General features: G+C 35.7%; 1 protein-coding gene across 1 annotated transcript; it reads right to left on the bottom strand.

The window, feature by feature from the left end:
* Window positions 1-1,174: 1,174 nt before the first annotated feature.
* Window positions 1,175-10,971, bottom strand: pkd2l1 (polycystic kidney disease 2-like 1). The gene is made up of 15 exons (XM_014992303.2): window positions 10,663-10,971; window positions 9,871-9,984; window positions 7,630-7,757; window positions 6,672-6,925; window positions 5,562-5,786; window positions 4,898-5,126; window positions 4,653-4,823; window positions 3,380-3,561; window positions 2,880-3,000; window positions 2,708-2,806; window positions 2,514-2,635; window positions 2,327-2,444; window positions 2,081-2,202; window positions 1,910-2,006; window positions 1,175-1,561 (listed from the first exon to the last, which is right to left on the bottom strand). The coding sequence occupies exons 1-15, from the start codon at window positions 10,913-10,915 to the stop codon at window positions 1,526-1,528; spliced, it is 2,271 nt and encodes a 756-aa protein (XP_014847789.1). The 5' UTR covers window positions 10,916-10,971; the 3' UTR covers window positions 1,175-1,525.
* Window positions 10,972-13,149: the final 2,178 nt, after the last annotated feature.

The raw sequence follows: 13,149 nt of genomic DNA, 5'->3' as shown, positions 1-13,149 counted from the left end.
TTCCAAATGTGGAAAATATTTCTTATGTCTTGCTCTTTTCCACCTCCTTGTCCAAATTGACTGAAATCAACCCAGAGCAAATTCTTACAATATTCTAAATATATATCAATTGGTCCATAACCGTCTGAAAATAAAACGGTTCGGATTCTTTTTGGCACTTTGACATAAAATCTGATTGATTTACAACTGGACAGGATAATTTGTTTTAAAAAGTGGGAAATGTCTGTCTCCAGGCCTCGGTATGCTAAATGCTGTTAGCATTAATAACAAGATGGTTAAAAAGGATTGAAGTAGAAGCTCTAAAGACGCCCTCGATGTTTTTTGTCTCACTTGGTAGAGATGGAAATATTTAACAGCAGAATAATCTCACAACGATGAAATCAGATTTTTGTGGAGTCAGATTTGAGTCACTTCCAATCTGTTTGAATTTCATTCTAGTGAGAACAATTTGCCAACCCAGCAGGAGCTTTTCTGCTGCTGGTGGTGTAAGATGTTACAGCACAGGGTGTACTTAGTTTTTAGAAACATGGCTGTGCCACTGAAACCAACTAAACATTAATTTGCTTTCTGTCTCATCTCTACTGTGCATCGAGGCCGCTGCAGATGGAACAAAAAGTAAGTTTCTGTCAGAATAAGCCAAATTTTGAAATTAATCTCAGAAATTTTCTAGAAAAAAAAAAAACATGGAAATTTGGGAATTTCAAGTAAAATTTTGATTTTAAAAAATTCTTGAGGTTTCAAAAATAAATTTAAAAAAAAGTAAATTTTTGAAACAAATTTCCAAGTTTTTTCCAGAAAATCTCTTATTTAAAAATTTGGGAGTTTTTTTTCTATTAAAGTTTTGACTTTTCAAGCTCAAAAAGTTTCCAAAAGTCTTTTTTTTTTTACTTTTGAAAAGGAGAAATTTCAAAAAAATTTTCCAGAACATTTCTGAGATTTAAAATATTATGACATTTTTATCTCAGAAATTTCCAATTTACTTTTAGAAAATTTCTGAGTTTAATTTCAAAATTTCAGGGTTTTCTCAAGGAAATTTTATACTTTTCAAAGTCAGAAAATTTCTAAAATTTGAAATTTTTTAAATTTTGAAACTGACAGATTTGCACTTACACCCGCCCCCCAAAAAAACTTGGATTTGTTTCCCAAGTTTTCTGAAATAAATCTCAAAATCTCATTTATTTTCTAGAAAATTTGAATTTAATTTAAAATTATTTGATTATTCTCTAACAATCTTTTGACTTTTCAATTTACAAAAGTTTTATATTTTTGATTTTTCAAAAGCAGAAATGTCCATAACCTTGAAATTTCCGGAGGTTAATCTTAAAATTTCTGAGTTTTTTGGCTGAAATTTACTCCTCCTGGTCTTCTGGCCCTGTTGCGCCGTCGTTCTGCTGCAGTCAGATAGCTGGTAGGCGATACAGTCGTAATCATTTTTACAGTATTTACACGTTTCCAGGACAACCTGCTGCTGCTAGCTTGTTTTCAGGCGGTGATATTTTTCACTGATCCGCTTCCAGCAGGTTCATCACATCTGAGACGTCAGTGAGGACGATCGATCGGTCTGGGGGAGAAAATCAGATAAAATTAGATAAATAAAGGAGATTTTATTTGGAAAATATCAACATTATGACTAAATCTGAAAATTACGACAAAGTCAAAACTATGACTTTTTCTTTCATAATGAAACTGAAACGCGTAGAAACGACTTCCTGCTTTTTCTTTCAAATGAGTTTCCATAGTTACATGATTTTTGGAAAATAAAAGTTATATATTTTATTACTATAGGAAATTTGATCCTTTTTATAAAAACTAAATTTTATTTCAAATTTCAGGCTTTTAAAGAAAAGCAGAAAACTTTTGCCCAATAGAGCATAGAAACATTTTAATCTGGTTCAATCTGAATACTGACGTTGTTTCCTGTTAATCCCAGTTTTTCCATGATCAGGTCCATCCTGGATGTGAGCGCCGCCACCGACGTTTCCATCTGCAGAACCCGCCTGCTCAAGCTGTCAGGAACAAAACCTGCTTTTAATCCGTTTCACCAGTCACGTTTCATTTTCCCAAATTAATCCGTTTTTACCTGAGGAACTGGTCCTGCGCCACGAAGCCTCGACTCTTTTCATCATCTGAGGCCGAACGATTCTCCGGAAACTCTTTTCCGTAGTTCCTTCCCAGGTTGTTCAGCTCGGCGTTAAGAGCATCCTGATTTTTACACCCAAACCAAACAGAATAATTAATTTAATTTTTTCCCCACATTTTCTGAAATAAATGGGATACTTTTCCAAGACACTGTAAAAACAGATGATTGATTTAGTTTGAAACAAACCCGTTTTTCTTCCAGTTCGATTTTCATCCTCGTTTGTTCGTCTACATCCAGAACCTGGTTTCCGTCTCGGTCAAACTGTGAGAAAGCCGCGGATATTTCTTTATCTTCATGACCCATCCTGCAAATTCAGCTCTGATGTTAGACAGGATTTATAATAATAATAATAATTTTACGTATTGCCTCTTACTCTTTAAGAGTCTCTCTGAAATCCTTGAATTCGATTTCTCCGGATCCGGACTGCAGAGCTTTCTGAACGTCCGATATTTTCTCTTTTTTCAGTTTCAGCTTCATGAAAGTCTTCATGTAGCTCTGGAGGTTTTAAGGAATCCGTGTCGTTAGTAATCCTTGTGTGGATATTAGGTGATTTAATCTGGTCCGTACCTGTTTGATGAGGTCAGTAATCTGCAGCTCGTCCTTCTGAGACGACAGCTCCTCTTTGACCTCTGAGTAGGTGTCATTGATGATGGCCAGGAACATGTTCTGGAAGGAGAAACACATGAACCGCCACTCAGGTTTAGCCCTAAAATCAAACATTTGTTGCAGAAATTCTTACCAGCAGGACAAAGAAAACAAAAAACACGTAGGTGACGAAGTAAATGGGCCCCAGGACTCGGTTTGCGCGGTCGATTGCATCGTAATCGAAGTCGCCGAGAATTATCCGGAACTGTGTGAAACTGCAACAGAAGGGAAACCGACGCAGTTTTTCCAGTTAGTCTGTTTGGTAACAATATTTACAGCAGTGGGTAAATAAAAATATTACTCAATTAAGAGTAGAACTACTTCAACATATTTTTACTGAAATAAAAATAAAAAGTAGCTGTTCCTAATTAAAACTGCAGGTGTGTGTCTGGGGAACTTTAAGTTAAAACATGTTTGTTTTTCATTCAGTGGGTAGAAAATACAGAAAATTTATTCAAATAAAAGTAGAAATCCTTCAAACTAAAATTACTCAAGTAAAAGTAAAAGGTACAGCGCAGTAAAAATACTCCTAAAAGTAAACTTTTTCAAAAGAGTAAATGTAACTAGTTACTCTGGATATTTGTCACCACTTACATGCACTTGACGAATGTGCTGAAGGATTCGACCTCGGTTCCAAACAGCAGGTATCCAAGCTGCGCGTAGGCGAAGAAGACGATGAAGAACATGATGGCGAAGCCCAGGATGTCCTTGGCGCATCGGCCCAGCGTGGTGGACAGCTGCGTCATCGTCTTATTGAAGCTGATGTACTTGAAAATCTACAGAAAGACCAAAAGGAGGTTACTGTCTGATGGTTTTCTCCTTCGTTACCCTGAAAAGTTACAGCTAAAGGCTAATTTTAAAATGGCGTCATGCTAACTTAGCTAGCTTGCTATCCAAACCAATCTGGCCCTGTGTGGAAAAACTATATTTCCTATATCAGCGGGATATAGTCTGTGTGTAAATTAAAATATTATTTGCAAATTAGACAAAAATACTTGGTAAGTTTTTGTGTTTTTGCAGTGAACAGCTCACTGCCTCACAGTCGCCTCCAAGGTTTAGAGGTGAATACTTTTTCATACAGGGATACTAGTTGCCTTTTCTCTTACTAAATGAAATAACTATTTAAAAACCGTATTTTGTGATTATTTATATTATGTTTATTTTGAATAGGTTGCTAACTAAATATTTAGTTTACCAACTAAGGATTTAGTTCAGAGCTAAATATTCAGTTAGCAAGCAGTAAGCTTCCTAGCTGTTAGCTTGCTGAGCTAAATGTTTAGTTAGCAAGTGAAATGGCTGTCACTAACTAAATAGTCTGTAAGCTAAATATGTAGTTCAAAGCTAAATGTTTAGTTGACAGTTAAAAAACATTTAGCTATGAGCTAAATGTCTAGATAGCAAGCAAAATAGCTTGTTAACTAAATGTTAAACTAATAATTAGCTCAGATCTAAAGGTTTAGCAAGAAAGCAAAATAGTTAGCATACAAAAAACATATATAGTCTGTAAGCTAAATATTTAGCCCAGAGCTTAAATGTTTAATGAACAAGCTAAATAGTTAGCTTGTTAACCAAATACATATTTAGCAAGCTAAAAATTCTGCTTCTAAATATATAAATATTTAGTTGCTAACTAAATGTGGAACTAAATATTTAGTTCAAAAACTAAATACTTAGCTTGGAACTGTGAAATTTTTGAATGAAAAATTAACAACATTGTGAAATTAGGACATTTAAAAATGATTCCCTAAAGCTAAATAACCCAGGTTACGGCTGTTTATCTTCATCAGTTTGCTGGTCTGAAACATTTAAGGGGCCTGGAAACTTTTTTAAGTGTAACAATAAATGGTAAAAGATGTGAAAAGTTTACCTTGATCCAGGCGAAGAACAAATTCACAGCATTCATGTTGTTGTACTGGGTTTGCCAGAAAGCCAGAAACTCAAAATCGGCGTATAAATCCGGCTGTTCCAGCAGCGACCCGAGCAGATTATCCACTTTGATGGTCCGGAAGACATTGAATACAATCGCAACGATGGCGAGCTGGAGAGAAAAACGCTGTTACTTCCTTCAGTACGAACAGCGGATCTGAATCTGGGCCTGAATCCGTCTCCTACCAGTATGACCAGTATGTCCATGATGTTCCAGATGCTTTTGAAATAGGCGAACTTGTGTATCCGCAGCTCCAGAATCTCCTCCACCACGTAGTAGAGGATGAACACGCAGAAGACCAACTCACAGCCGAGGACAAAGTAGTCCCAGTGGGTGATGTAGCGGATCAGTTTGACGGTTCTGATCTGGTAGGACGGGACGGCGCCGCCGGTCGCTGGGAACTCCACCACCAACCTGGGAGACACAAACCGACCGGTCAGAAAGAACCAAAATGAGTTTGTATGCAACCAAAATAAATGAAATAAATTCCAGCCATTGTTCCTCCAAATGGCTGAACAGATAAACACAGAAAATTTAATGTTTTTTGGTGTCAAGCACCTTTGGTTTTACCGTTGTATGCGCTGTACAATGGCTTCTGGAAAAGGCAGATGTTTTGTTGTTGACTTACCACCCAGAAAAAACTTCCTCATTCTTATTTGTTGTACAGAAAGTTCCACTTCTGCTTTTCAAAGATGTACTGTTGTATAATATCATCTAAGACTGATTTTATGCAAAACAAATCGGATAAACGTGTTTTGTATAGGCCATAGACACATCCTAACCTGTTCAAGGAAGCATAATGGGTCACCTTTAAAGTTCTTAATGCGATGAAATGTTGGAAAACTTCACCTGACGACACAGAACATGTTGATGTTTGCATTGTAGGCTGAGAAGTCGATGAAAACCACCCTAGTTCCTCGGTCCAGCCAAAGGTTTTCCATCAGTTCAGCCAGGATGTTGGCGCTGTCCTCCTTGGTCCGGCTCAGGTCCTGGTAGAACCCGGCGCCGCTGTAGGTGGTCAGGAGGCCCCAGTAGGAGGAACCTTTGATGTCTTTCTCTGTGTGGTAGCACCACCTACAGAGGAGGAAGGTTTATTTCTCTCAATGCTGCCACAACAATGTTTATATATATACATTGTATGGGGTTTGTAAAGTGACACCATTAATCTGGGATGTTTAGCCTATCATACTCATATTTCACTATTTCATCCATTAAAATTTTAATTAGTGAGCTAAATATTTACAAAGCAAATACTTAGGTTCATGTTCAGTTTGCAAGAAAAATATCTAGGTTGCTAACTAAATATTTAGTTTACCAACTAAAGATTTAGTTCAGAGCTAAATATTCAGTTAGCAAGCAGTAAGCTTCCTAGCTGTTAGCTTGCTGAGCAAAATGTTTAGTTAGCAAGTGAAATAATTGTCACTAACTAAATATTTAGTCTGTAAGCTAAATATGTAGCTCAAAGCTAAATGTTTAGTTGACAGCCAAAAATATTTAGCTATGAGCTAAATGTCTAGATAGCAAGCAAAATAGTTAGCTTAACTAAATGTTAATCTAAATATTTAGTTTTTCAACTAAATATTTAGCTCAGATCTCAAGGTTTAGCAAGAAAGCAAAATAGTTAGCTTACGAAAAATATATATATAGTCTACAAGCTAAATATTTAGCACAAAGCTTAAATGTTTAATGAACAAGCTAAATATTTAGCTTGCTAAATATATAAATATTTAGTTGCTAACTAAATGTGGAACTAAAACTAAATATTTACCTTGGAACTGTGAAATTTATGAATGAAAAATTTATAACATTGTGAAAATAGGACTTTTTAGAACGAATCCCTATTTTTTTCTCCCATGAAAAACTACGTAACCCAGATTACGGCTGTTTATCTTTGACTGTGTCGCTTTAAAAGCCACCCCATAATTTTCGTTGTTTCGTAGGAGATGAGAAGAGGCGTACGCAGAGCCGTTGATGAGACCGAAGCTGAGGTCGTCCTCCTTCTTCTCGTTGTAGACGTCAAAGCATCCGGAAATCTCATCTTTGAAGTCTTCATGGACTTTGCAGGAGTTGTTTTTAATCTTAATCTGCCTCATCCGGGGAACTCCGAGCAGCATGTTCTCATAGTAGATGAACGACTGGTTTCCGCTGTCCAGGGACTGGTTGTTGTACCATTTGGTCCAGTAAAGCCCCTCCAGTAATGGACCCTGGGCGTACTGGTGTTACAGAGAGAATAAGACAGAGACTGATTTTAACTTTAACTCATTCTCTCATTTGTACGACGGCGGATTAGAGCCACTATAGATAGAAAAACAGAACTAAATTTAACTTTGAGATTAAATTTTCTAAAAAACCTGGACATTTCTGAGCTTGAAAAATAAATGATATGGTAGAAAAGAATTCAGAATTTTTTTTATATTAATCTCTCTTTATATATATATATATATATATATATATATATATATATATATATATATATATATATATATGAAATCAAGGAAATTTCTGCGCTTGTGAAACCCAAAATTTGGTAGAAAAAAATTCAGAAATGTTCAGATTATTCTCAGAAATATTCTAGAAAACATTTGAAAATTTTTGACCAGCAAAAGTTTAAAAATTTTTACTTCTGAATTTCAGACATTTCCAAAAGTAAAAAAAAAAAAAAAAAAAACATTTCAAATTCAGAAATTTCAGAAAGTTTTTGTGATCAATCTTAAAATTTCCAATATTTTTTCTTGAAAATTTTTTACTTTTCAAACTCAGAAATGTCCCTGCTGTTTCTCGAAAAGGTTTGGTATTAATCTCAAAATTTGTCAGTTTTTTGGCAGGAATTTTCTCAGTTTTTCTTCCATCTACAATAGCCCTGATACGCCATCTTACATCAGCAAGCAAAACGTGGAAAAACAAACGTGAAACTCACGTCCCAGAAGTCGGACATGGTGCCAATGGTCTGAAACGTGACTCCATTTTGGCTGGCTGAGCCCACAAACAGATCCGTCATGGCTTTGGTGAAATAATAGCTGCTGGAGCTGGTCATACCGTAGGTCACTGAAAGCACATCAACGTAATCACATTGTTAACACCTGGCTAGCTCCCAGATAAGAAAACCGCGGGCTTTGTTCGGCTAAAAGGATCCAGATTAGTCCCGGTAATTTGTTTGGATAAAGCATGTCGGCTGGAGGCAAACAGCCTCGTCAAACAATGACAGTCCAACCCACACAAAGCCACAAAAGGAGCTAAAGCTCTTATCGCTAAAAGCCAAGAGAGCAGCAGCACTTGTTCCCCCTTCACTCCCAAAGCTCAGCTCGACAAAAGAGCAACAACAGCGGCATTGAGAGGAAAGTTTCCATCCGCAATTAGTCTCAGATTTACTCAAATACTCAGAAATACCCATGGAAATTATGTAATTATCTTCCACTAAGAGGTGACATTTAATTTAGTTTTTTTTTAACCGTTTTTTATCCCAAATGTTCTCTCTGAACATGCTAACCTACATGCTAATGCTAATTCAAGTCGCAGAATTATTGTTGATTTAACACATTTTAAAAAACAGCAACAGTTAAAAAGAAAAAAAAAGTCAGATTATTTGGGGAAAAAAAACAACACCAACAAAGTTGAGAAAATTATTTGCGACCCTGATTAGTATGGAGGACCAAAACTGTCAAAATTAAAAATGGAAGCAGAAATGTCGACGTTCCTCTTCCATTACCATATGCATGAGTTTTCAAGAAGAAATTTATATATATTGTTTTTTCTTTTTCTTATTCATGCAGTTTCACCAGAAAATTTATATATTTTCTTTTGCGTTTTCCCATGCGTTTGTTCTTTTTACATTTCTTCCTCTTCTCTTTTTACTTTTCCCTATGCATTTCTGCCTCATTATGCAAATGAGATAAAAACCAAAACCAAAAAGTATAAAAATCCTGAAAATGAATTTATCCTGCTCTGAAAAATGTCAAAAATAAATACCGTATCATACTTTACTCCTAAAACACTTAAAATACAACATGGCAGCTGCAGTATAAAAATAAGCAACTGTAAGAAAAAGATAAATGAAAATATCACAAATAAAAGGAAGATGTATAAGCAACATTATTTTATTGGGAAATAATAAAATGCAAAGAAATAATTGCTTGTAACACAATTATGGGCACAGTTTCAAAATAAATACAGCAATGTTTTTGTTTTTTATGAAATCAAAGTTCATATTAAATTTTTATTAGTAATTAATTTCTTAATATAGCATGACAGAGATGTTTTTCTGTTAGCTTCAGTAGATTGAACCAGAACTCAACTTTATCTAAAGAAGATGGTGAAAGATGGAGAAATTTTAAAAATCTGAGGCTTAACTGCGTCATCAAGTTGCCATAGAAACCATTAGACACTACATGCTAACTCCAGATGAGACAAGGATGTAACAAACACAGAAATGTTTGCTTAAAGCACCAAATGCTGACGATGAGGTACGGGGGAGGAACTGTGATGCTGCGGGAACCATTTTAGGGAAATCCTTAAGTGTCCAGAGAATTTAGATCAAAATTGATATTTTTTAATTATATATTTTATATTTAGGTTGTTTAAAATGTTTAAAACTGTTAATAATTTGACACTTATATCGTGATAGAATTGTTATCGTATTTACACTTACATTTTGTATTTTCTGAAATTTTAGCAAAACTGAAAATAAATAACATTTAATTAAATAAGGTTTAAACGATTAATTGTATTCATTGTGATTAATCAATTACTGATTAAGTCAAAACTGTACAAAAAAACATGTTTGTCTAATAAATATGTTTTAGCCAAAACTACTCCACCACTGTGGGAAAAAAAGTATTTGTCCTCTTTTAAAAAATTAATGGAATTATTTATTTGCATTTTTTAATGTATATTTCTGATTTTGTATTTAAAAAAGGCTTCAGTGGTTACATAAAACATCTGTGTTCCGTTTTGTACCTGATTAATCAACTAATCGACTCATTGATTAACTGATTACTAAATTGATTAACTAATTACTAAAATAATTGTCTGCACCTTTAGATTTAATTAATAACAAACATTTAGGATGAAACTAGCAGAGGCATATAGTGGTAAATATCACAAAAGGGACTTTGTGATTTAACCAGGACATTAAACCTGTTCAGAAATTCAAAGCACTTACAGAGACAAACATCCAGCAGGAACACCAGGTAGACCAGCAGCTCCCTCAGAGTGGTGCGGATGAACTTTTCCCTGTTGTTGGACGTGTTTTCTGTCCAAGCTGTTCCCCAAAACGCTGCAGGAAACATAAATGCACAAAGACGTGTTAGAGTCACTGTGTAAAGGGGAAAGGATGAGTAAAGTTCTGCCAGAAAACTCAAATATTTTTAGATTAATGTCAGAAATGTTCAAGAAAGAAAAATTGAAAATTCCGTTTGAAAAGTCTAAGATTTGCTGGAAAAAAATCCAAAAATTTGAGATTAATCTAAAAAATGTTATAGAAAAAAACAGTGAAATTTCAGTTTGAAAAGTTAGAAAATGTTGCTAGAAAAGCAGAAATTTTGAGAATAAACTCAGAAATATTCTAGAAAAACACATAGAATTTATTTATTTATTTATTTATTTTTTCAAATTTTCAGAGTTTCAAAAGTAGACAATTTTCTACCTTTGGATTTTTTCTGTTTTTCTGAGTTGCAAAAATCAAACATTTTCCAATTTTGAAACTCTAAAATGTCCAAGTTGTTGTGTAGAAAATTTCTGAAATGAATATAACATTTTAAGATTTTTTTTTCTTGCTAGAAATTTGCTAGAAATTTCCAGGTCTTATATAGGATATTGGAAAATTTCTGAGTGTTTCCTATGTGTATTAGGCTGTGGTAAAAAGAAGTCTCTTTCTACCGTTTTCCACAGATAACACTCATTATGCAGACAGAAGTCGATATATATTTTTTGTAAAACTTAAATATTTCCCCACCTTTGATAAAGCTGCAGCAGCCTCTGTTCCTCTTCACAGGGCTCTGGTCGGAGCTGCCCGGTTCCTCCTGGATGCGGTCCAGTTTGCAGCCCCGGTCCAGGGAGGCCGGCTGGGGGCTGTAGATGGTGCTGACCAGCGGCGCAGGGGAGCCGCAGTAGCCGTGGTTCACCCAGCCGCCGTCCGCCATGGCGTCCAGCTCGGACTCGGCTCGGCCCGTCAGGTGGCTCTCGGCCCGGTTGTTCAGACTCCTCATGCTGCCGGACTCGCAGTTTGCGGGAAAAGTGAATGCGGGGCGGCAAGTTGCGGCTTTTCAGCACCTGCCGGAGGGACGATGATGATGATGGAGGGATGACCTCAGAGGGATGAAGGAGGAGCTTTTGTTGGGAAGAGTTGGGTAGTAACTAGTTACATTTACTTGAGTAACTTTTGAAGAAAAAAAAAAACAAAACTTCTCATACGCTGTACGTTTTACTTTTACTTGAGTAATTTTATTGGAAGCATCGCTACTGTCTGCACTTTCTGCACTGAATGAACATCAAACATGTTTTAACCAAATAATTCACCAGACACAGACCTGTTTGGGTCAAAGTTTCATAAGCTTGACATTGAAAGAAACTGATTTAGAAACATGTTATTTTCTGTTACTTTATGAATTATTGTCATTTTGGTCATTAAAATACCAAAAATTCCATTAACTTTATATTTTGGTCCATCGCAGTACTTAAGTAGGCTTTTTACCAAATACTGTTTTACTTTTACTTGAGTAATTTCTTGGATGGATACTTTTTATTTTCACTTAAGTGTAATTATTGGATACTTTACCAACCTCATCTGTTAGTTGCATAACGACAAAGATGATCAAAACTATTTTGATCAATTCTATGTTTGTTTTCTGACATATTTACGTTTCAGTTCATTGTTTGTTCAGTCAAGCCAGTGTTTCTTTCTATTTACTGTTTAAATTATCAATTTAAACCCTATAAACCTGGAAAATACATAAGATTGAAAAAACATTGCAGTTTCTGTAGCACCTGTTTTTCTTTCTTGGAAAAATGCTTATTTTTAACAGGTGTTACTTTTTCTCCCAAATTAAGTTCTTTAACATCCATGTTTACAGCTACTGAGGGACATTTCAGTGAGTCTGACCCTCTCTGGTAATTCAGGGTTGTCACTATCGATTAGCAGCCCGGGCGCTAACAGGCCCCCTCTATGAAATCAATTAATTGCCCGTCGATTATATTCTCTGTCACCAGCTGCTCACTTGTGACTGAATTAATGAGGGAGGTAATTGAAATGTCACTAAGGGTCTCTGCCCCATTATCATCAGACACCTTTGCCATTCTACTCTCCTTTAGTCTTCATTAGGTATACAAACACTCATCCGGAGTGTTTTTTCTGTTTACTTCCTGTAATCTCATATATATTATAAATATTTGTGGCCCTTTTGTGTTTGTTTAACGTCTAGTAGGATAACTTCACAACAAACACTCAGGTTCACTCTATTATTATGTCCAACAAGAGAGAAAATCAATATAGAGCTTTGGAGCTGACGTCACAGCGTATGACGTTTACGTCGCTCGGCGCCATGTTTGCAGCCCACAGACCAAAACAAACTAGTCAGAACACCGGTGTTTTCATTGTATTACCGACCGCAGCGAAGTTGTTTTGCAAATTGGATACTGGATATTCGCCCTCCGCAGAGTAAGGGACCTTCAGCTCAAGGTTGATCCGATTTATGAACGCCAATTTCGGCCAGCTGTTCTCTACCGATGCCTCCTGAAGCGCTCGGAGTTTAGGGACCGTCAATTTCTGAACACTCCTGTAAATAAATGCTTTGTCTTGTGACCAACTAATACAAAAAAAGTGGCAATTCATGCTATTAAACGAGCCACGCTATTCTCTTTAAAATGGTTAAGTCATATTCAATATTTTAAATATTAAATGTTTTCTTCAATAGCTTCTAGGTCATGTGACCTATTAACTCAAAATCTGTGAAATTCTACTAAGCTATATAGATTAGGCATATTTTTATTCCATTTTGACCCCTTTTTTATTTTTTAACCAAATTTATATTTAAAAAATATATTTTTTAAAAGTTCATAAAATATATTACCTCAGATGATAAGAACATTTGTAACCTGTAATGTTCAATTACATAAAATTCTAGAACTGGATCTATTTCATTACATGTTTGCTTACCTGAAATATGTTAAATACAACAAATATTTATTAAAGCAGAAGTTCCCAAACTGTGGGGCGCGCACCCTAGGGGGGGCGCCGTGTCATTGCAGGGGGGGCACGGGAAGCCGTCTGGATGAGAAACAAATAAAATATGAATCTGTATGCGCTGGGTTTTTACCTTAGAATGGCCCACTCTCTGTTATTCCTGTCAATTTGATACAGTAGAGGCTTCCACACTTCCCATATCTGTGTCCTCTGTCATTTTTATCAACAGTTAAAACTGTTTAACCCGTTGTTAACATGTTG

Source organism: Poecilia mexicana, unplaced genomic scaffold, assembly GCF_051168715.1.
Source record: "Poecilia mexicana isolate PSO_F unplaced genomic scaffold, ASM5116871v1 scaffold_15, whole genome shotgun sequence".
In the NCBI taxonomy this organism is placed as follows: Eukaryota; Metazoa; Chordata; class Actinopteri; order Cyprinodontiformes; family Poeciliidae; genus Poecilia; species Poecilia mexicana.
The sequence above is the reverse complement of the archived record's forward strand: the minus strand, read 5'-3'. Positions and strand labels throughout refer to the sequence as shown.